The sequence below is a fragment of the Lissotriton vulgaris genome, chromosome 3_2, assembly GCF_964263255.1.
Source record: "Lissotriton vulgaris chromosome 3_2, aLisVul1.2, whole genome shotgun sequence".
NCBI lineage: Eukaryota > Metazoa > Chordata > Amphibia > Caudata > Salamandridae > Lissotriton > Lissotriton vulgaris.
The window spans coordinates 286,411,062-286,434,735 of record NC_141690.1 but is presented as its reverse complement, the minus strand read 5'-3'; the positions used below and the strand labels follow the sequence as shown (position 1 = coordinate 286,434,735).

Genomic DNA, 23,674 nt, shown 5'->3' with positions numbered 1-23,674 from the left:
TCCTGTACTGTTGTACCCCTTGCGTGCTGCGGGAATTCCCCGCCCATGCTGACTACGCCTTGCGCGGGCGGAGTCATGACGGAACGGTTCCGTCATCAGCACAGCTCACCCGTAGCTGATGACGGAACCGCTCCGTCATCAGCATGCAAGGGGTGTCCTAACACATGAGGACGGCGTGTGGGTCTTTGCCCTTCTGGGACCCCTGTTGAGGAAGCAAGAGACCTTCGTGGCCGCAGAGGAGTGAGAGGCGCGGTGACCGGGACTGCGAGGACCAGCATTCCTGGAGACATCGACAGCTGGTTCCTCTTCCCGGCCGAGCCGCGCCCCCTCATCTCTTATAATCAGACCTGTAAATGCGCATCGCGGGACGCGCGCAGGTCGTAGCCCGGGGCGAAGCCCGGGCAAAGGGCGGGCCCTCTGTGGCCCTCCGAGGCCTGTAGAGACTGGACTGGGCCATAGACGTTGGACTTTGGTTATAATTCAGTACGTATATTATTTTTAGCTGGTATGTTGTCTAAGGACAAAGCAGACACTTGTAAAAAAAACTGTATCTGGGTCAGGGCCTATGGATAACTACTTGATTAAGAAAATAACCCAGATTAATAGTGATAGAAGGGCTTTCCTAGGTCATGGAGGTCCCTCACTTATACAGGATGTGGTACAACTGGTGGTGGCTGATACACCTACACTTACACCTATGTCTACTGCTCAAGGGAAAGTTGTTACAGCAATAGCACAGGTGCATGCCGTAAGTCTTGATGATCAGCCAGACATTGAGGAAATAGAGCACCCTACATCTCCCATACGCTCGGCTAGAGTATTTAAAAAGGCAAAATTAAGAAGTAGGGGGAAGCAAAACCCATATATAGCTAACAATAAAAGGTGCCCGTTACTGGAGGCAAAGACAGACAAAGACTCTTCTTTGGAGCATATAGGGACAGTTTCAAAGTCAAACCAAACGCATTGTATTATAGAACATAATGCTTCATCAAACACTGGGGAGAGGGTGGATAAAGGGGAAGCTTCGGAATATTCCACCACTGAGGTCTCTATACAAAGCACTCCTATTAGTACGCAAGTCTCCCTTTTGAGCCCATGCAGTGGCTATGATGATGAAGGGTTATCAAATTCTCCCATATTTTCCTCTGTTTCCTCTCCCAATATAATTCATATGACACCATTTAATACTAATTCTGATATTACCAAAAAAAGAAGGGGCTGCTCATTGAAGACCCGGGAAGCTAAACTGCAGAAGAGGAGCCCCACTTTAGCTGTGACTGATGTAGTTATCTCATCAACCCCTCCTACTGTCTCTCAAACGATTACCCATTCCTCTTCCCCTTCTGAGGGTGGTTTGTTAGCAAAATTTGAGAGTTTGGTAACATCATTGTTACAGCCTTTGCTAGAAAAAACTACCCTGTGTAATACTCAACTAGCACAGTTAGATAAAAAGGTAGAAAATAATAGACTACCACTAGTAGATCTGGCCAAGGGTGTAAACACTATAAAACCTATAGCTTCAACTGTCACAATGAAGGCAGTTACTAAACAAGTTCCACCTTGCCCCACTCCCCCTACTAAAACTGTTCAAATTGGGGTAAAAGCATCCGGTCCTGCAACGGAAAAAGCTTTGCCACCACATTTGTTAAAAAAGAAGCCTGTCCCTGTAATTAAAGCCACAAGTATAGCAGGCGACCAAGGGGGGGGGAATTTAAGTGTAGAAGAAAGAGCAGAGACATCGCACGATAAGGCTATTATGGAGAATGAGACAGGGAATTCCCACAATAGAAAGGGGTATCGTCAGAGATTCGTAGACCTACCACCCGAAGCAGCCCCCTATACAATAGTTATGGCGGGCGTCCCTGAGCTAATTGAGGGCATTAGGGAAGATCATCGAGCCTTAAGAAACAAAGTGACCTATTGGCTGCGTAATAATAGACCTTTGCCCGCCCACATTAATGGAGAAATTCTTAATGTGAGGCGTTCAACGTGGGTGGGCCCTCGACCCAAAGATAAGAAAGGGGATGTCATTATTGTAAACTTTAAGGACCATAGAGCTGTCAGACATATCGGAGATTGGTATGACCTGAGAAGTAGCGATTCAATCACAACCCATTATCTCAGCTACCTCTATCCCTATTCCCCAGGGCAACACTCTGGAAATAGGGATAGAGTAAGGCAGCCTCTAAACTGGTCCGGTTTAAATCAATACGGACACAGTCAGACCCCCCATTTCCAAACTCAGAGGCAATTTAATTTTCATCAAAGGCCTATCTATCCACCAACTCCTGGGCCGAACTTTGGATATAATTACCTTTGGGATAATAGAGGTCCTCCCCTACCAGTTTACAACTTACCAATCCATAATCGGTTTGACGCCTTTTCAGGCTTAGATTACGTTGATTGACAAAAACATGATAATTGTAAGAAGTTACTGAGAGTAGGGAATGTTACTGATTCTAAGGGGAACTCAATAGTGCGTAGGCCAATAGAGGGCTGTAAGATTACCCCACCCTCAGAACAGCCCCTAAATATAAATCATGTAGACTCTGAAGAGCCTCTGTGTAAAACACCGAGTACTCTGGAGTTAGACATGAGTGATAATCACAGAGAAGTAGGTTCCTTATCTAATAAGATATCAGGCAATATTTCCTTGGGAGTTACCGAAGTAAAGGAGAAAAGGAAATCCTGTACACTCCTATTTTGGAATGTGGCAGGATTAAGTAATAAAATGAATAACCCATCGTGGGAGACGGTAATCAACTGGAAGGATATTGTGGCCCTTCAAGAAACCTGGTCTATGGAACCAGTGTACATAAGTGGCTACAGAACTTTTTTTTACTTCGGCTGTGGGGGTTCAATATGGTCGTGCAAAGGGAGGCCTAATTACATTTATCTCCAACCAGCTTAAGTACGAGAAAGTACATTTTATGCCCAAATCTAGTTATTACCAGGTAATAACCCATGGCACTAAGAAGGGAATCAACGTTGTTGTGATAAATTTTTACAACAACATTTCGAAAGATGAAATTCCCAATATCTTAAAAAAGCTCAGGGAGGACATACAATATGAAATAGACAAGTCTGATAGGGAATTGATAATTTTATGTGGGGGGGGTTTTAATTGCCCACTCTGTACAAAGGGAAAAAAGGGGATTTGTGGCCTCATGTTAGAACAGGATATCAGTTTGACACACTTTGATCACTCCTTGACCGGGGATTTACTTAATGAATTAGTGTTCGCGCATGATCTGGGTTATGCAAATGAAATAGCCCAAAATCCAACTCCCTTTGCCCCCACGTTCATTGGTAGAGGGGCATCATCTACTATTGATTTTATTCTTATATCAAACAGTTATTGTCATGGGGTTGATAAGTCAGAGACTCTAGAACTACCCCTAAGTGACCATTTGCCCCAAATAATAGTGTTCGACAATCCTTTTTCTGAACATCTTGCAGACATTCCTGACTCACGTAATGTCCCTGACGTAACTCTGGGGAGGCAAAATGGGTATAGTTTAAAATGGGGCAAGGTAGCACCAGATAGGTTCTTGGAGAAGCTTTTGAATGTTTGCTCTGATAGTTTCGCTATTTGTTTAGGGGAGACGTCTCACTGTGACCAGATATTGGAACATTTCAATAGAATAGCCTCTGAAATTAAAAATAGCCTGTGGGTGGAGGTAAAGAATAGGAACAGGCGCGTTAAAAGTTGGTTTGATACCGCTTGTACAAGGGCATTAACTGATTTGAAACACGCTATTCATAGGTCTCCCCGTGATCTATTAGTAATAAGAGGGTTAAGGAAAAAATATAATGAGGCCCTGAAAAATAGAAAAGCCGCTATAAAAAAGGAGGCCCTAGATGCACTCTGTGAGGCCGCCCAATCGAAGGATGCATCTGCTTTTTGGAGGGCAGTTAACGCCCCCTTCCTCTTTGATAATCACAAAGCTCGTATAGAGCTAGCAATTACTGAGGATGAATGGGTGGAACATTTTTCAAATTTGTATAAGTCTCAAGATGATCATCATTCTATAAATGTTTTTTAAATGGGTAACGTTGGAATGGGGGATGAAAAATTGGTGATAACTCTGGAGGAAGTCATGATGGGGTTGAAGGCCACGAAGGGAGGCAAGGCTGCCGGCCCTGATGGGATCCCTGTAGATCTATATAAAGCGAACAACGAGCTCTGGGGCCCCTTGTTGGTACAGCTTTTTAATGCTGCTCTCGCTGAGGGTCTTAATCCATCTTGGTTTACCTCGATTATCGTTCCAATATACAAGAAGGGTGATAGACAAGACTGTGCTTGTTACAGGCCAATCTCATTTCTTGATTCAGCTATAAAAATTCTCGGTAGAATCATCCTGATTAGACTACAGAACTGGGCAGAGGAAAACAAAATCATGAGCGATCTACAGTATGGTTTCCAGAAGGGCATGGGAACTGTAGAACAATGTTTGAATCTAATGATTGTTCAGCAAAAGTACGTGAGGGTTAAAGGAGAAAGGTTATATTTTATGTTCGTTGATTTATCCTCGGCATTTGATTGCGTGTCACATTCAAAGTTGTGGGAAATTTTGAAAGGGTTGGGCGTGAAAGATTCGATTATTGGCTTCCTGAGAGAATTATACTCAGGAGCATCAGCCTCAGTCCGATATGGCTGCGGGGGAGAATGTACCAGGAATTTTGGAGTGGGACGTGGAGTACGTCAGGGGTGCATTCTGGCCCCCTTTTTATTTCTCCTCTATATAAACGGACTTGAGTGTCGTCTCCTGCAGGAGTGCAGGGATATGCCTAGGGTGGGTAAGAGGCCGATCCCTGCACTCTTGTATGCGGACGATGCCGTCTTAATGGCCCGTACTCCCCTGGCCTTACAAAAACTGCTAATATCCTTTGAAAAGTTCATGTTGAACTTAGATTTGAAAATAAATTGCAGTAAAACATACTCCATGAACTGTGGCACAAGATCCAGGGTACAAATGAAAAGAATGTATTTAAATAATGTTCCCCTGGAAAATACTACCACTTTCCCTTACCTAGGCATACTATTCCACGAATCCGGGGGATGGACAAGTGCTGTAAAGGCCAGAACTCTGTTGTTCCAAAAAACAATAATGGCCATAAAGACTTTTATAAAAAAGGTGGGTCATAAACCAATTAGAGAAATCTTGGTTATATATAATGCTACATGTACCTCGGTTGCCCTGTATGGTGCGGGTCTTTGGGGTTTCTCTAATATAGAATCATTACAATTAACTGAAAACAAATTTTTAAGGGATATCCTTGCAGTACCACAGAGTGTTTCGACATATATTTGTCATATTGAACTGGGTCTCCCGTATATTTCAGATCTAATTAGAATTCAGCCCATCCTTCTGTGGCACAGGGTATGGACTACAAATGAATGTGTGGTCAATCGGGCTGTGCTACAGGATATACTAAATATGGATAATGTGGGTAGTGTTGATTGGCTAAATTATATCAAACATTTCATGATTGAAATCGGTTGCAGTGAACACTATGAGGATCCTCCATCAATGGGAAACATCTCCAGAAAACTGTTGAAAAAACTGAGTTTGGAATACCTTGATGATGAGAGAAGACGAGTGGAAATGACTAAACAGACAGTTACCTCGCATAACTTAGTACTGTCTGGTGTAAAAGTACAGCCCTATTTAACCTTGATGATGTCGAATTCTGATCGATTCCTCTTGACCCGTTTTAGACTAAACATCCTCTTCAGACTCTTGTCATTCCCACAAATGAATTTATGGTCGCGAAATTTGCCTACCTGCCCGTGTGATGATTCCTCGACCCAATCAGATATTCATATTTTATTTTTTTGCAAATTTTATACTATGCCTCGCAGAAAATTTATAATCCCCTTTCTTAAAGATATGAATTTTAACAGATGTCGTCTACCTTTTATAGAAAGTCAGAGAATGGACACAGTTTTTACCGTTGCCGTACTTTCAAGTTTTTTTAAGCATGTACTTAAATTGCAAAAATCCATTGGTGCTAATGTAATATAATGGATCTGTTATTTTTCTGTGTAAACTGTAATTTTCATGTTGTTGCTTTTATGATTATTGATTTAATCGAATAAAGTACTTTCTGATTCTCTTAAATTCGTTTTTCACTACTGCAAGGCCTATCCCTCCCAAGGGATAGCATTGGAGTTGCCTTATTACATTTTATAGGTGTCATTTCCAAATGGGAAGTGATAACTGTTTAATGTTCGGGGTCTCTGTAATCCTAATTTAAAATCTTAACTCATGGTAAAGTCGGATTTTAAATTACAATTCTGAAAATGCTGCTTTTAGAAAGTCAGCATTTTCCTGCCTTAGTCATTTGTCGCTGGTAACATGACTGGGTGTAGTTGGCAGGTGGGCTTTGTGTATTCCCCTAGATAGCCACACACAATAGGAGATTAGGTTTGAATGGATGGGTCATCACTGGCAGGAGGAGAGGGAGGAGCTGGGCTCAGCCTCACTTACACCTGAATAGGCTATTTTCTATTTCCACACAAAGGGCTACATATCCCCTGTAGTTAGTCTGGAGCCAGAGCAGGGAAGGCAGGGCATCTGTGCACTTCTAAGGCACGCCTCCAGAAGCCTCTCCCCACTTCAAAGGCATAACTGTGTATAAAATAAAGATTTCAGACACCAACCATTCAATACACTTCCGGATATGTGAATACTCTGCCAAGAAGGAGGACTGCTGTACTACTACAAGGACTGCCACTCTGCTGGACTGCAACTCTGAAGGAGCTGCTACTCTGTTGTGTTGACCTGCTGCGCCCTGGCCTGGGGAAGAGAAACTGGACCTGCAACCCACCTTAAACCTAGGAACCCAGAGGTAGTCTGCCTGCCTCCTGATCTGAGCCTCAAGGACATAAAAGGAACCCCAACAGCTCCTGGACCCATCTAAAGGAAATTTGTGACCCCCAAGTGGTGCCCTGCATGTCCTGGGCCGTTGGTCTAGCTCAGCAGACTCTTAAATCAAGCTTTTGGGCTATTTACGACCACGAACAGGCCTGTTCACACTGGAACTGCACTGCTCGCAAAGGAATTCAGGGCTAGCTGCCGCAAGTCCGTCTCGTCGCACAGCAAGCATTGATGCCGTTGAGGAAAGCCGCTGCGAAGCTCCAGCTGCCTCTCCGCTGCACCCAGCCCACTCTTCGCGCCACGTCGACTGTAACGCTCTCCTTGCTCCTGGCGACCCTTTCTAATGCAAACAGGACTACTGGCGCAAAACCTGAGAAGGCAAACCTTCAGCGGGACTGATTTGGGACTGTATCTGGCCCACACTCTTTCGTGATCGGCCTTAACATATGACTTTGACCCAGTCCAGCACGACCAGATAGCTGCAGTTGACACTATGCGCTATATTGCAGTTTTTTTTTAATTCACACCTCTGGTTCTACTGATTGGATTTGTTTTGTTTTGATCTTGTTTTATTAACTTTTGCTCTATTTTCTAACTTGGTGTGAGATTTTAGTGTGGTGTTTTCAGATTTTGTGTTGCACAAATTCTTTGCACATTGCCTCTAAGTTAAGCCTGACTGCTCTGTGCCAACTTATAGGGGGTTGAGTACAGGTTAATTTGGGGTTTGCTTATGCCTTAAACTGGGAAGGATCGTGGCTGCTGCTTGACCAGGGCTCCCACTCCAGTCAACCACTAACCCAATTTCTAACAAGATGAATAATGGAACGGTTGCTAGTTGGACAGTTGCCTGAATGTAACTTGGTATTTTCAGAACAGGAAACAATATACCGTGACCTGGCCTTGCCCGACTTCTCTTGTAACAAGGATCTGGCCTTACTACAGTCTTCAGCTGCCTTGTGGTTTCTATACTGTGTGTATTTCTCAGTATTAAGTGCTGTATTAAACAACACGTAGAAGCAATGGAAAGGAAAGCTGGCCCTCTGACACCAACGAATCCCCTAATGTCATTATACAATAGTTTCTCCTTCAAGCATCTCTAGGTACAGAATGAGCCAGAGCATATGTTGGAGCACAGGGCACCAAACTGGCGATCTTTCAACAGGGGTCGTATGCGACCTTTGTCTGCTACGGCTGAGTGAGACAGAGTGTGTGGCTACATTTGTTTTCTTCAACACTTCATACTCAGCACGTTTTGTAGAGTGCCAAAGTGACAATCTTAATGAGCTTCGATAAAGCCATTAGTAAGGTTAATCTGATATCACCTTAGACAACTTTGTGGATATGGGAACCTTCTGTCACTTAGCTGGTGGTCAAGACTGGTTGCTCAAGCCCTTCCTATTACTGAAGCTCTTCTTTCTATCAGGTGCTCTGGTTACTGCAGGGTAAGCACTCTGCTACACATTCAAGCTTGATCTTGGTCCATATCAATGCAAGGCTACATCCAGCATACCACAAACAAACAACTACACTCTGTTCTCACATTACCTGAAAATACCCCTTTGCTGAGGCACTCTTTGATGCGGTTGGCTCGCCGCACGTGGAAGGCTTTGGTGATCTCCTGGTTCATGAAACTCTCCTTATTGAGGACGTTCTCCACCATCATTCTGAGATCAAAGACTTCCAGAACCTCTGCGATAGTTGCAACTTGCATCAGGTCTGCCCTTCCCTGGTCCAGACGACCAGTGTACAAGTACTCCAGAACAGCCCGGAATGGGCTTGCCTGGATGGTGCAGTCCATGTAAACAACAGTCATCAGTTTCTCCCGCTGAGTAACCGGGTCCTCCACCATTTCCAACTGCATGCTGATGAACCCTCGCCCCCAGCTAGACAATTTCCTGCCCAGCACCCCTGGCTCAAGTTCCCAGCCTAGGGGTTTTTTCCTCAAATGAAACTGGTGTCCCCCAAGTCTCAAGGCATCATCGCTTCTGGAAGTCCTTAGGGAAGCCTGTGGTACACCCTGTAGACTGTGGTCCCCCAAGAAATCCTTGTCAATGTCTAAGCTTTTAGTCCTAATGGCAGGCTCCTTGGCCCCTCTCCGCTCCCTGACCTGGCCCTGGCTCACCTGATCTGCACTCCTGTCACTGGTGCTTGTACTGGAACCAGAGGATTCATCCGCCGAGGTCTGCTCATTTGTGGTCCCACCGATGCTCATATCTAGAGTGAAAAGGTCATAGAACTTTGAGCAGGAAGTGGCCAGGTAAACTTTATGAGCAAACACTCTTTGCCCGCTCTGAAGAAGAAACATTACATCGGAGCACAGCGGGGTGCAGAACAGCATGTCAGGACCCCTTCCATCGCTGGCTGGAGGGTCTGGGACATGGATGATTGGAGGGGGAGGTTTCGGAGGCAGGAATGGAGCCTGCAGCAGAGGCCGCTGCACCTTCTTCAAGTGGGACTTCCAGAACTGCAGGTGCCTCCTGGCGATCAGTGCAGCTCGGATCGCATTGTCAAAAACATCCTTGATGCCAAACTGAGCAACCACGCTGGTCTCGTAGTAAGGAATTCCAAGCTCCTTAGCTACTTCATGGCCGGTCTCGGGAGGAAGGATGTCAGTGGGTTTGATGGGTCTAGGAGAAGATAAAAGCAAAGTACATGATTAATCAAGAGTGGACAACTGTCTATCTGTGCTCCTATTTAACAATCATTACTTCCAGTACAAGGGCAATTGAAAACAGTGATGCGCGGCTGTATCTGTGACGCAATACTTTCTGGCCTTTTTACCCAACCGCTCCTTTTGATGGGATCAAGTTAATATCCTTCTGACTCAAGACTTAAGGTCAACAAGGCAGAGAAAAATGTATGGTTCTGATATGTAACAATAAGACACAAATAGTGGGTTTGCTCAAATTGATCCGCACATCTATAGACTATCTGAGTCCGACAAAAATAATTCTTTTCTTGCAAATTTGCCAGTGGGAGGTGCTCTAAATGGTTTTTTTTTCAGTCTATGGATCTCAAGAAACCTGACCCAATATTGTATCCACTACACCCGAGCACACCCAATCATTCTTTCTATAATTCAAATCTAACAATTGCTACCTTAGAGGAATTTTGTTTTTTTTTTAAAAGAGAATCTTTTCATAACATGACACAAACAAAAGGACTTGAGTCCAATTTCCCAAGATTCAGCTCCAAAGAAGTACGCTCTCCAATCAGATCTTGTGTATTTTATTTCATATCAAATGTATGTTGACACAGCAGCAGCCGACGCGCGTTTCGCCCACAGGGCTTTTTCAAGGCTTACACACGAGTGGAAAATCAAAAAACCTTTTGATTTTGAAAGCCAAAATGTAGTTCCGTTACTTGTTGGAGCATTTGTTATCTTAACCACAGCTTTATTTTCTCCCCATGTAAGAGTACGAGATTATATTTCCCAGTTGAGATGTGGTTTAGGAATGGATGTAATTCAGTCAATCTGAGGTGGCCATGGTCCAGCTAAATATTATGTGCGGCTCATCGGACCCCGATAAGTCCAGTAGCCTGAAAAATATAGGCGCTCTTTTCGGTGTGTATCTCCTGTCCCGACCTCGTACATGTATATGTAACGTGTGGCAGTTACGTGAACAGATGCGTGGCTATGTAGGACAATATATATTTATTTTCAGAATTGCCCAAAAAGTCATTTTTACAAATCTCTATGTACACTGTGGGGTCGTTAAATATGCAAGTCCACTTTGAAATAAGATGTAGACTTTACATGGAATAATAAATAGGTGACCTATCCATGAAATTTCAATATCACTATATCCAACGGATGTTGGTTGACCCTCAGTTTTTAAACTGTTTTTTGATCACTTTGCATTATATTAGCACTTTTTGCACAGCACATAGACGAGGTGGTAGTAGATCCTATGGGTGACTATAATCTATGCTCCAGTATGCCTGTCAGAATATTGGACACACACAATGTTTTTTAATACTTTCTGATGCGCACAACATTAGTTAGAGATTCATCCTGTTATTTTCTCCATAATTCTGTCAGAGCTGTCGTAAGCATCAACATTGGGTATCCAACGGATATCATACACACCCAATATTATCAAGGGGTCACAGGCACACAAGATTGGGCGCATCCGGCCGGAATACGCCACTTGTGGAGCATAGTAGAATTTCCAATGCATTGGGAGTCACGATGGGCGCCTCATCCACCATGTACTCCATGCAACCCAGACTAAACTATAGCCCTATTCCAACATATTAACTAGACTTTTTTCACAATAAAGCCCCACCCATAGATTAGGGGGCCACGCATAGGGGCAGGCAGAAACTTGACACGGTCCCTGCTCAGAAAACATGCTCAAGTTGCACTATTGCACATTTTGCACAAATATGCTTTTAACCGCAGTTAAAATGTGTTTTTAAGCCTTATGTGATGTATTTAACATAATACTACGATTAAGCATTTATATTAACATATTTTTTAAATATGTATAAATAACTATTTATTTATATATTTATTTATATATGTATTTAAAATCAATATTTAGTGTGAACTATGTCTATGTAATAATCGTTTGGGCATATGCAAAATAGGACATGTCTGAAATACATATGAGGGTTACCAATACGATTACAAACTACATGCAGTAATAAGTATTTTATCTATGTCTATCAGCAAAGTTATCACATGATGCACTTTTCAAACAGCACTGTCACTTTAAAAACGATCACTTACCTGTAACACATTGTCATATGAACAAGCCTCGTAGGAGGTGAAACATTATGGCGGTAACAAGCAGGAAATAAAATTACCTTGCACAAACACTTGGTCCGTATCTACGTTGCTGCGAGAAGGGTGACATTGCCTTCGCTGTCTTTGTGGATTCTGCGATATATATATATATATATATATATATATATATATATATATATATATATATATATATATATATATATATATATAGATATTGCATTATGTTATGTGTATTTGTAAAGCACACTATATCCCATTAGAGTATCCAGGTGCCGATCAGGTGTGTGTGCACAGCACCGCATATGACAGGTTGGCTAACTGAAAAGTCGGGACTTCAACTTCTTGCGAGATAAAAGAACCGAGGAGGGGGTTCTGTTCACGCTTTAGCAGCGATGTAAGAGAATGACCGTCCGCCTGATCTGGTTCTGTGTATGCCTTCATACAAGATACCAAAGATCAACAACATAGTGATACCTACCGAACAGATCATCTTTCTCTGTACAATTGACGTCAATTCATTATACACTTCCATTCCCCACAATCTGGGACTTGAAGCCATGGAATCCGCTCTCATGCACACAGACAAACCCCAAGGGTTACAAATTTTCCTTATGGAACTCATGCAATTTACACTCCATCACAGCTATTTCAAAACATCGGAAAACAGCTATTACACCCAACTGTCAGGAGTAGCCATGAGCAACTGTGCTGCACCTGCCTACGCTAACTTGTTTATGTACTAATATGAAAAGGAACATATTCTCTCTAACTGGCAACAACATACTTGTGCATACTATCGTTATATCGACGATATTTTCTTGACGTGGAAAGGAACTGAAGACCAATTTTCCAAGGCAATGTTAGACCTCATTCAAATTGATGAAAGAATCCAATTCACTCACACCCTAAGCACTTCAGAAATATTTTTTGGGGATCTCCTAATAAAGATTGTTGACAATCAACGAACCACGCCCATCTACACTAAAGCCACAGACCGCAATAATTATCTGCACTTCAGTCGTTTTCACCAAATGAGTTTGAAAAAACATCTACCCTATTCACAATTACTCAGAGCTTGAAGAATCGCCTCAACAGAAGATTTGTTCATCACAAACAGTGCTAAAATTACCGATACATTTCATCAAAGAGGCTACCCTAGGCATATTATAGAAACAGCGAAACTGAGAGTAAAAAACAAAGAGAGATCAGAACTATTAAAACCAAAACCATTATCTTCTACTACAGACACCCGCGTGGTATTCGTTTCCAAGTATTCGGTACAAAGTTGGAAAATAAAAGAATCTATCCGCAAGCATTGGGGGCTCTCACAAGGAGAAAGAGACTTCAACAACATTTTTGAAAGATTTCCTATTTTTGCCTACCAACGCTCCAAAAATATCCACCAACTACTGAAAGTACCAAGAAGTATGAGCAGTTCCATTTACAAGGGAACATTACCATGCCATAATTGTGGACATTGCAATAGTATTATCAAAGGCAATATTTTACCTCATCCCACCCAAGGCACTCCTATAAAACTTAAGGTGAATGCTACTTGTGACTCAACCAACGTCATATACTTATTGAAGTGTCCCTGTGGCCTCCCATACGTGGGGAAAACAGAACGCAAAATCAAAACCAGATTGACTGAACATCGCAGCAACATTCGTACTGGAAATTTGAAATCAAGTGTATCTGCACACTACATCACCAACTCGCACACAGCCAGTCAAATACGTTTTTTAATTTTGGAAGTGATTGAAAAATCAACTAGTCGGGACAACAACTTGTCTGTTTAATCAGCGTCTTCCGGGTATACGGACTGCTACACCGCGAATAGTCACAGCACATTGTCAACCACTCGTGTAGAGCTGGTAAGCTTTGAATTTCACCTTTTATTCTCGTATTATTTTGTCAAATGCTGTTCGCGATGTTGATTTTATTTACCGCTAGTACTCAAGTTTTTCTCGATTACTTTCCCTCACCGGGTGATCACTCCGTTTTCCTGTTTATACTCAATATGCACAGTATTTTGCACTTCTTTACCATGTTCTAAGTTTGTCGAATCCCCGAAATTCTAACCGTAACATTCATTGAGTGAGCACATAACCTAGTGAACCCACATGACGTTACTTCACAGGACTTTTAAGTTGGATTGTGCCTAATTTTTCACAACTTCTTTAACAGCATCTCTAACTTGTTTTTTTTTTTATCTCCGGTAACATCAGCATGATTTTTTTTGCATATATAGGTAGCGTTTAGCCTTTTTCACCGAATACGATGCTACTCACTGTCACCATTACGAACTGGTTTCAGATCAGCGATCAACTGCTCATACTTACTTTTGTTTACAGATTCCCCCTGATGAAGTGCTATGCACAAAATGCATAGGGGATAATGCCTACTTTTGAAAAATGTTATACAGTTTGATCCTGAATACATTTGCTGTATATATAAAATTGGAATAATGGATTTCAAATCATTGGAAATATGATGATGACATAAGGAATCCTTCAGCAATAAAATAGAAGATTACTTTCTATAAATTTGGAATTCACTTGTTTTTGCATAATTATAACACGCGCTTACGCGCCTCTGGAATGCACAAGGTTATACCTTACACGGCGTAAGGCTTCTGTTTTCATGTTCTACTCGGCACCTCAAGGACCAGGGTGATCACCTTGAGCACCCAAAGCATTGCGAACAGATTGACTACTCTAATTATTTTAAATACCATTGAGTGCAGCAGTTCTAACCAGATTCATACTACCTTCACTGACCCCAGGTTCATCCTCGCTGGGCCTCTTCGCTGCCAGTAGTCTACCTTCACTGACCCCAGGTTCATCCTCGCTGGGCCTCTTCGCTGCCAGTGGTCTACCTTCACTGACCCCAGGTTCATCCTCACGGGGACCTCTTGGCTGCCAGTAGTCTACCTTCACTGACCCCCGGTTCATCCTCGCTGGGCCTCTTGGCTGCCAGTGGTCTACCTTCACTGACCCCAGGTTCATCCTCGCTGGGCCTCTTCGCTGCCAGTGGTCTACCTTCACTGACCCCAGGTTCATCCTCACGGGGACCTCTTGGCTGCCAGTAGTCTACCTTCACTGACCCCCGGTTCATCCTCGCTGGGCCTCTTGGCTGCCAGTGGTCTACCTTCACTGACCCCAGGTTCATCCTCGCTGGGCCTCTTCGCTGCCAGTGGTCTACCTTCACTGACCCCAGGTTCATCCTCACGGGGACCTCTTGGCTGCCAGTGGCCTACCTTCACTGACCCCCGGTTCATCCACGCTGGGGCCTCTTGGCTGCCAGTGGTCTACCTTCACTGACCCCCGGTTCATCCTCGCTTGGGCCTCTTGGCTGCCAGTGGTCTACCTTCACTGACCCCCGGTTCATCCTCGCTTGGGCCTCTTGGCTGCCAGTGGTCTACCTTCACTGACCCCCAGTTCATCCTCGCTGGGGCCTCTTGGCTGCCAGTGGTCTACCTTCACTGACCCCAGGTTCATCCTTGCGGGGACCTCTTGGCTACCAGTGGTCTACCTTAACTGACCCCAGATACATCCTCGCTGGGTCCTTTTGACTGCCAGAAATCCGACTTCAATGACTTGAAGATCAACCTTGCTGCCTCTAGTTTTCCTGAATTCATGTTGCCGCATTCGGTCTCTTGGTTAAAGCTCTTGGTCTATCTTGGAATAAATCAGCAACCAGATACTACCTTAAATATCCTTGGTTTCCTTAAAAAATGGTTCTCCTTTCAATACCTATATCTGTCGTCCTTCGCAAATCTTCACATGCACCCCATGGCTAGCCAGGCCAAGCAAGGCTTCCTTGATCCAGCCCAGGGTGGGTGTCAGGAGACAGGGTAGGCTAATACTACGGGGTGATCATGAACGTGCTACACCCCTGCCATCGATCATAAAGAATACATGAAATCAGGGGCACACAGACTCGTTGAAATCCTTTCCTTTGTCAGGAAGCACCATTCTTCCTTCGGAGAGGGTTTGGCTCTTCGATCATACTCAGAGGTCAGATCTTCTGACCAATCTCATGGATTGAGTAGTGAGACTCCCATCTTTATGGGTGGGTGAACGCTTGCCAAAGAGCGCTCCTGAATATTTTTATCACTGGTTTCTTCCTCTGTCCCTTGCCTGCTCTATCTGGGCTTATTTCCGAGTATATTGCACAATTTCAGAAACTTCTGGGGGACTTGCGGCTTCTTCTGTACCTCCCCTTCAGGAGACCTGGCATCCCATTACCCAAACTCCTCTTCTGTAAGGTGTCTTACACCTTACAGAAGTCTACCCCTCTCATCTTCCTAGTTAGGTCTCGCCTAAGAGCGTGCATGGGCTGCTGCTGCGAGGGGTATTGTATACAGTAAGGGGCTTGGAGCCCGCCCATTACATCACTTCCTTTCATTTATCTGGAGCAAGAAAAAAGTACTAATTGTTTTAATTTGATTAGTAACCTATAATTTGAGAGAATATGAGCTGCTCATGTGAGAGGATATGAGCTGTACAGGATCACTTTCACATGTGAGAGAATATGAGCTATACAGGACCAGTCTCATGCATGAGAGGATATGAGCTGTACAGGACCAGCCTCATGCAGGAGAGGATATGAGCTGTACAGGATCACTTTCACATGTGAGAGGATATGAGCTGTACAGGACCAGCCTCATGCAGGAGAGGATATGAGCTGTACAGGACCAGTCTCATGCATGAGAGGATATGAGCTGTACAGGACCAGCCTCATGCAGGAGAGGATATGAGCTGTACAGGACCAGTCTCATGCATGAGAGGATATGAGCTGTACAGGACCAGTCTCATGCATGAGAGGATATGAGCTGTACAAGACCAGTCTCATTCATGAGAGGATATGAGCTGTACAGGAACAGTCTCATGCATGAGAGGATATGAGCTGTACAGGACCAGTCTCATTCATGAGAGGATATGAGCTGTACAGGAACAGTCTCGTGCATGAGAGGATATGAGCTGCATAGGACCAGTCATATGCATTAGAGGATGTGAGCTGTACAGGACCAGTCTCATGCATGAGAGGATATGAGCTGTACAGGACCAGTCTCATGCATTAAAGGATATGAGCTGTACAGGACCAGCCTCATGCAGGAGAGGACATGAGCTGTACAGGACCAGTCTCATGCATGAGAGGATATGAGCTGTACAGGACCAGTCTCATGCATGAGAGGATATGAGCTGTACAGGACCAGTCTCATTCATGAGAGGATATGAGCTGTACAGGAACAGTCTCGTGCATGAGAGGATATGAGCTGTACAGGACCAGTCATATGCATCAGAGGATGTGAGCTGTACAGGACCAGTCTCATGCATGAGAGGATATGAGCTGTACAGGACCAGTCTCATGCATTAAAGGATATGAGCTGTACAGGACCAGTCTCATGCATGAGAGGATATGAGCTGTACATGACCAGTCTCATGCATGGGAGGATATGAGCTGTACAGGACCAGCCACATGCATGAGAGGATATGAGCTGTACAGGACCAGCCACATGCATGAGAGGATATGAGCTGTACATGACCAGTCTCATGCAGGAGAGGATATGAGCTGTACAGGATCACTTTCACATGTGAGAGGATATGAGCTGTACAGGACCAGTCTCATGCAGGAGAGGATATGAGCTGTACAGGACCAGTCTCATGCAGGAGAGGATATGAACTGTACAGGACCAGTCTCATGCAGGAGAGGATATGAACTGTACAGGACCAGCCTCATGCAGGAGAGGATATGAGCTGTACAGGACCAGTCTCATGCAGGAGAGGATATGAGCTGTACAGGACCAGTCTCATTCATGAGAGGATATGAGCTGTACAGGAACAGTCTCGTGCATGAGAGGATATGAGCTGTACAGGACCAGTCATATGCATCAGAGGATGTGAGCTGTACAGGACCAGTCTCATGCATGAGAGGATATGAGCTGTACAGGACCAGTCTCATGCATTAAAGGATATGAGCTGTACAGGACCAGTCTCATGCATGAGAGGATATGAGCTGTACATGACCAGTCTCATGCATGGGAGGATATGAGCTGTACAGGACCAGCCACATGCATGAGAGGATATGAGCTGTACAGGACCAGCCACATGCATGAGAGGATATGAGCTGTACAGGACCAGTCTCATGCAGGAGAGGATATGAGCTGTACAGGATCACTTTCACATGTGAGAGGATATGAGCTGTACAGGACCAGTCTCATGCAGGAGAGGATATGAGCTGTACAGGACCAGTCTCATGCAGGAGAGGATATGAACTGTACAGGACCAGTCTCATGCAGGAGAGGATATGAACTGTACAGGACCAGCCTCATGCAGGAGAGGATATGAGCTGTACAGGACCAGTCTCATGCAGGAGAGGATATGAGCTGTACAGGACCAGTCTCATGCAGGAGAGGATATGAGCTGTACAGGACCAGTCTCATGCAGGAGAGGATATGAGCTGTACAGGACCAGTCTCATGCAGGAGAGGATATGAGCTGTACAGGAGCAGTCTCATGCATGAAAGGATATGAGCTGCACGTGATCACTCACATACATTAGTGATCCTGTACAGCTCATATCCTCTCACATGTAAGACTGATCTGGTACAGCATAGGTTCTCCCACATGTCCTAGTGCCTTTCTCCGCCTGCAATTATTCAATAGTTACACGGAGCGGTCACAAAGCTAAATAGAAAGGATACATACATTAAGCTGCGTCACTTCCTGGGTGATTATAATAAATATAGTGTGCACTAAGCTGATGATGTTACACTGTCTGAGGGAGAAAGGCCATTCGCAAGAACCGCTTCCACTATTACCACTCTGAAACCCATATTATGGCTTGAAATACTACCTGTAATACCAAGCAAACACAATAAAGTTTAAAGTATCTATGGATGAGTTGCAGCCAGACCAAGAGACATGGCATTCTAAAAAGTTCCGAAACAATTTGGAGCGCGATGCAAAGACAATATTATTTGAGGATAATAGTAATTGCCGGACAAAGAGACAGGCTGTTTTAAGAGACTTACTCGTAATACGATGCAAATACAATAACGTTTAAGGTATCTATGGATGAGTTACAGACATTAAAAGAAAGTAAGACTAATAGTAATATAATGCAAACACAATATTGTTTAAAATATATAAGGTTAATAGATACTCCCATAACAAGAGACATGCTGTTCTATGAGATTAAGAGACTACTTGGAAAATCAAGCAAACTCACAATAGTTTTAAGAATCTAAAGATGAGTTACTGCCAGACCAAGACACATGGCATTCTGAAAGGTTAAGGAACTATTTGGAGTGCAATGTAACCGCATCATCATTTAAAGTATCTAAGAATAATAGTTATTGGCAAAGAGACAGGTTGTTTTAAAAGGATAAGCAAACACAATATATTTTTAAGTATCTATGGGTGAGTTACTGCCAGATCAAGAGCCAAGCAATTCTAAGAGGGTAAACTGTTTGAACAACGATGTAAACACAATATAATTGAAAGTATTTAAGGATAAGGGTTATAGCCACATCAAGAGCCTTCATGAAGTCTGCTGCCACGATTACAGCGAAAGACAAAACATGTGTTGGCAAGTGAAAGGTCAAAACGGACGAGCCAAATTGGATACCTGAATAAAGAACTGTTGATACCACGGCCTCAACACCAGAACAATTCTTTGAGTGCTCCGAGGACTTTCTTAAACCCAATTTAGAATGTTTTCTGGTAGAGGAAGATCCGGTGACCCTCCCTCCTCCAGAGCACCAAACTATATTTGGACACCTATGAAACAGACTCGAACATATTTTCGGCTTTTGCCTCAGGAAGAAAGAGGAGGCAGCACAATATACAGGAGGTTATGATGAGTGACCTGCCTGCAGACTGGGACGACTGAAAGGATAATGTTACTTACCCAGTAAACATCTGTTCTTGGCATGTAGACCTGTAGATTCACATGCTTTGCACACTCCTGCCATGTAGTGTTGGGTCCGGATGTTTGCAAGTTGTTTTTCTTTGAAGAAGTCTTTCCAGTCACAAATTAAGGTGACTCCTCCTTTCGGTGATAGAGCTCATGGGCATCGACTCCATTGTTAGATTGTTTCCCCCGTGAGGGTGAAAATGGAGTTAGTAAGTGTAGAATAGAGATGTCCATGCGTATGTATGTAAAATAAGAACTGCAACAACTACAGGACACTGGGGAGGCAGATGGGTGCATGGAAATTTACAGCTCTACATGCCAAGAACAGATGCTTACTGGGAAAGTAACATTATCCATTCGAGGCATGTGAGCTGTAGATCACATGCTTTGCATTGACTATATAGCAAACACAAGGAGATGATGGATGGAGCGCTGAAACTTTTCAGACACTCACTCCCAGCCACAGATCTGGGTAGAATCCACTATCGTTCTTTAGCTCACTTTGCCACCCCAGTTCAGACACAGCTATATGCAAATCAGTCTTGACCCTGTGCCGAACAGTCCAGCCCGAACTGCCAAGCCAGGTCCTCTCTGGACCGGATAACCCTGACCAGTTCATCCATAGTGCATTGCCTTTGGAGAACGGGTATGGGAACCTGGAGGCGAAGCTTGGGCATTTTGCATTGTCTCAAACAGGTCTATATGAGGAAATCCTCATTCCTGAAAGTGGGGAGGAGAACCTGAGGATAAAGTTCCCACTCGTGTATTTGCTGCTTCTGTCTGCTGAGAAGGTCGGCAATCTGATTGTTTTCTCCTGGAAGATGCTCTGCCAGGAGATAAATCTTGTGGTGTATGGCCCATTTCCAAATGTGTTGTGCTAGGCGTGTCAGATGAAGAGAGTGTTACCCCTCCCCTGTTTCGTATATAGTACATAGCTGTCATGTTGTCCATGCGGACTAGGACAGCTTTTCCTATAAGTCGAATTTGAAAGGCTCTGAGCGCTAGAAACACTGCTAGTAGTTCTAGGTGATTTATATGAAGACTTTTGTGTTTTAGGCACCACAATCCTTCCACTGTGTGATCGAGTAAGTGAGCACCCCAACCAATGAGCAATGCGTCTGCTTATTAGCTCTGTCGTGGAACAGGGTCGATGAAAGGCTGCCCTTTGGATACATTTTGTGGGTTCCACCACTGCAGAGAGCGATGGGTGCGGCCATGTACCAACACTAGATCGGTAAATTGAACCGGTGACTGGTTCCACTGACTTGCTAAGCATTTTTTAAGGGGACGCATGTGAAGTCTTGCATGGGGAACAATTATGATGCAGGGGATGAATAGGAAGGTGGATATATGCATCCTTTAAGTCTAGAGTAGACATGAAGTCGCCCTGCTGTAGAAGTGGGAGCACATGTTGAAGTGTCACAATGTGAAAATGTTCTGACAGTATGTAGTGGTTTAGTTCTCTGAGGTCCAGAATAGGTCTCAAGGAGCCGTCCTTTTTGGGGATTAGAAAATACAGGGAGTATACGCCTGACCCTTGATATTGTAACGGTACAGGCTCTATGGCTCCTTTTAGCAAAAAGGACTGGACTTCCTGTTTGAGCAGGGGTAAATGTTCTGGTGATATTTTGTGAGAACGGGGTGGAATGTTTGGAGGATTGGCAGTAAGCCCCAGGCAATAACCATGTTGGATAATTTCGAACACCCATTTTCTGTAGTTATGGATTGCCAGATGGGGAGGAATTGTGAAAGACATTCCCCGACAGGTGCTAAATGATCGGGGCAAGGGTAGGTAAGTCACTGCTGGTTAGGGGAAGGGGAATTACATGGTGTGGAACCCTTGCCCCTACCTTTGCCATTACTCCCTTTGTATCCTCCTCTAAATAAGCCTCTTGTGGCGGAAGACTGATTGTTACCTCTGTACAAGGCAGTATTATTGTCTGAGGATGTGGTTTTGGACTGCCCATGGTAGAAGGAGTGACGAAAGGAGGCACGATTTGAAGGAGATTGTAGGGCTCAAGGTTTGTGAATCGGCCCATATATGGGCATTAGAGACAACAAGTGAGTCTAATGGTAACAGCCCCTTAATAAAGACTAGATCTGATGGAGCAGGCTTACATTTTTTTTTTATATTCTGGGAGTAAGAATACGAGAACAAACAGGGTCTTTCAATATGCCATCGGCATGTTTCATCATACCTTTGAGCATAGGGAGAGTTTGACTAGATCTATGTGTACTAGATAGAGTTCCAAACAAGAAATCCTTTACTAGGCATTCTTTGTGTAGTTGCACTCCGTGATATTCTGCAGCTCTAGCAAGCAATTCTAAATGCCCTACATTGCCGTCAGGTGGGGAAGGCTTTGCAGGGTAAAGGTCTGGGTCATTGTCTCTGGGTGAATCAGTATTGCAGTCTTTCCAGGGATCTAAAGGTAAATGAGTATCTCCATCATCAGGCTGTGGTGGTGCAGAGTTAGTCGGTGTGATAAGTAAATGTTCTAATGCTGGAGAAGTTGTTGAATGTGCAGGAGAACTTGGAGGAGGAGGAGGAGGAGGAGGAGAAGGGTTAGTACCAACATTCTTCCTCTTTAAAGGAATGATATAATACATGTCCTCTGAATCAGGTTTGTACTTTTGAGGCAGTTTGTTAACATGATGTCCTGAATCAGGATTAATGTAAAATGCCTTTTGTTTTGGGTCAGATTTGGGAGGTGGGACGTCGAAAACCGGATCCTGCAGCTTCAAAGGAGCATTTTTTGGTTTGGGCGCAGAGGGCTTCGGTGCCGGGATGGGATGACTTTTCAGCACGGAAGGTGTGGGTTCTTAAGCCGTTTTCAGTTTCGACGTCAAGGGTTTTCGGCTCCAAAGCAGCCTTTGGCTTCGAGCCCGAAGGTTTCGGCTCAGTGCCTGTCTTTGGCAGACTCGATCCTGAGGCGGAAGGCTAAGCGATGTGTTTCGGTACCGAGCCGGGGCATCAGAAATATCTTCTCAGTGCCGACCGTGGCCAGGAGGTGGAACCAAAGCCTTTTGCTTGGACTGAGTTGGATTTCGGGGCAAGGGGTATTGAGTACTCATGGGACGTTGACCTTGCGGTATGTCATCATCCATCTCAGAGTCCGATTCTGGACTAGATACAGGCTCTTCCTGCTCCTCCTCGGCCACTTGTGCATCGAAATCTTCTTGCTCGAATCCTTCACCGAAGATATCCGGTGTGCATTCGACATTCTGGCTTTGCATTTCACAATGTCGAGCTCAAAGGTCGCCGATTGTTTTCTTCAATCGAAACCATCTGCATGTGTCGCAGTCCTGTTCGTTGTGTTCCGGAGATAAGCACAAGTTGCACAACTGCGAAATAGTGCGCGGATAATTTGCGGAGCACCGAGGACAGAATTTAAATGGAGTCCATTCCATCAACAACTAGGTGGACTGGCGCGGTTAGGCCTGACGGTCTTCCACGAGTCTTCTGATCGAAATAAAAATGCCATCCGACCGATACGACGAGAAGTGGTGTACGAGTACGAAACAATACCGAAGCGGGTATAGTGGATTGCGCACCTAGGGGAACCTGAAGAACGGTTTCGAACAGGAGCGCAGCAATTCATGTCCGAAACCGACGGAGGAACAAAACAATCTAACAATGGAGTCAATGCCCATGTGCACCATCACCGAAAGGAGAAGTCCACTTACCTCGTGACTAGAAAGACTTCTTCGAAGAAAAACAACTTGCAAACATCCAGACCCAACACTAGACAGCAGGAGTATGCAAAGCATGTGATCTACAGTTCACATGCCTCAAACATTCATTTTTCCCAGTGGTTCACAGGAAATGAAGTTCTGTTATTGTGTTGATAACATGGCAGCAGATGAGTAAAACTGAAGAAAGAACAGCATAATCGTCACCTCTGTGTCCTTAATAGAACAGAAAATTTCCGTTATGATAGCTAGAACATTTCTCATTATAAGATGTTTAAGTTACTTTTCCTACCTAGTGTGATATGCCTAGATATCAAACAGGGACATTTTCTAGAGAAAAGTATATCAGTTTTTGTACATTTGCAGTTTTTCTGTGTTTCATACAAACCAACTGCACACTTAAAACAATTTTCAAGGAAAAACAG

At 44.1% G+C, this 23,674-nt stretch overlaps 1 protein-coding gene across 2 annotated transcripts in view; it reads right to left on the bottom strand.

The window, feature by feature from the left end:
* The window catches only part of LOC147725702 (rho-related BTB domain-containing protein 2-like), a 595,476-nt gene that overhangs the window by 233,705 nt on the left and 338,097 nt on the right, over positions 1–23,674 (bottom strand). For both annotated transcript variants that reach the window (XR_015309799.1, XM_086964380.1), the window contains exon 5: positions 8,430–9,511. Coding sequence is in view for 1 of the 2 variants with exons in the window: in XM_086964380.1 (XP_086820506.1) it covers positions 8,430–9,511 (1,082 nt within the window). In the remaining variant the exon portion in view is untranslated. The remainder of the gene's footprint in view (positions 1–8,429; positions 9,512–23,674) is intronic.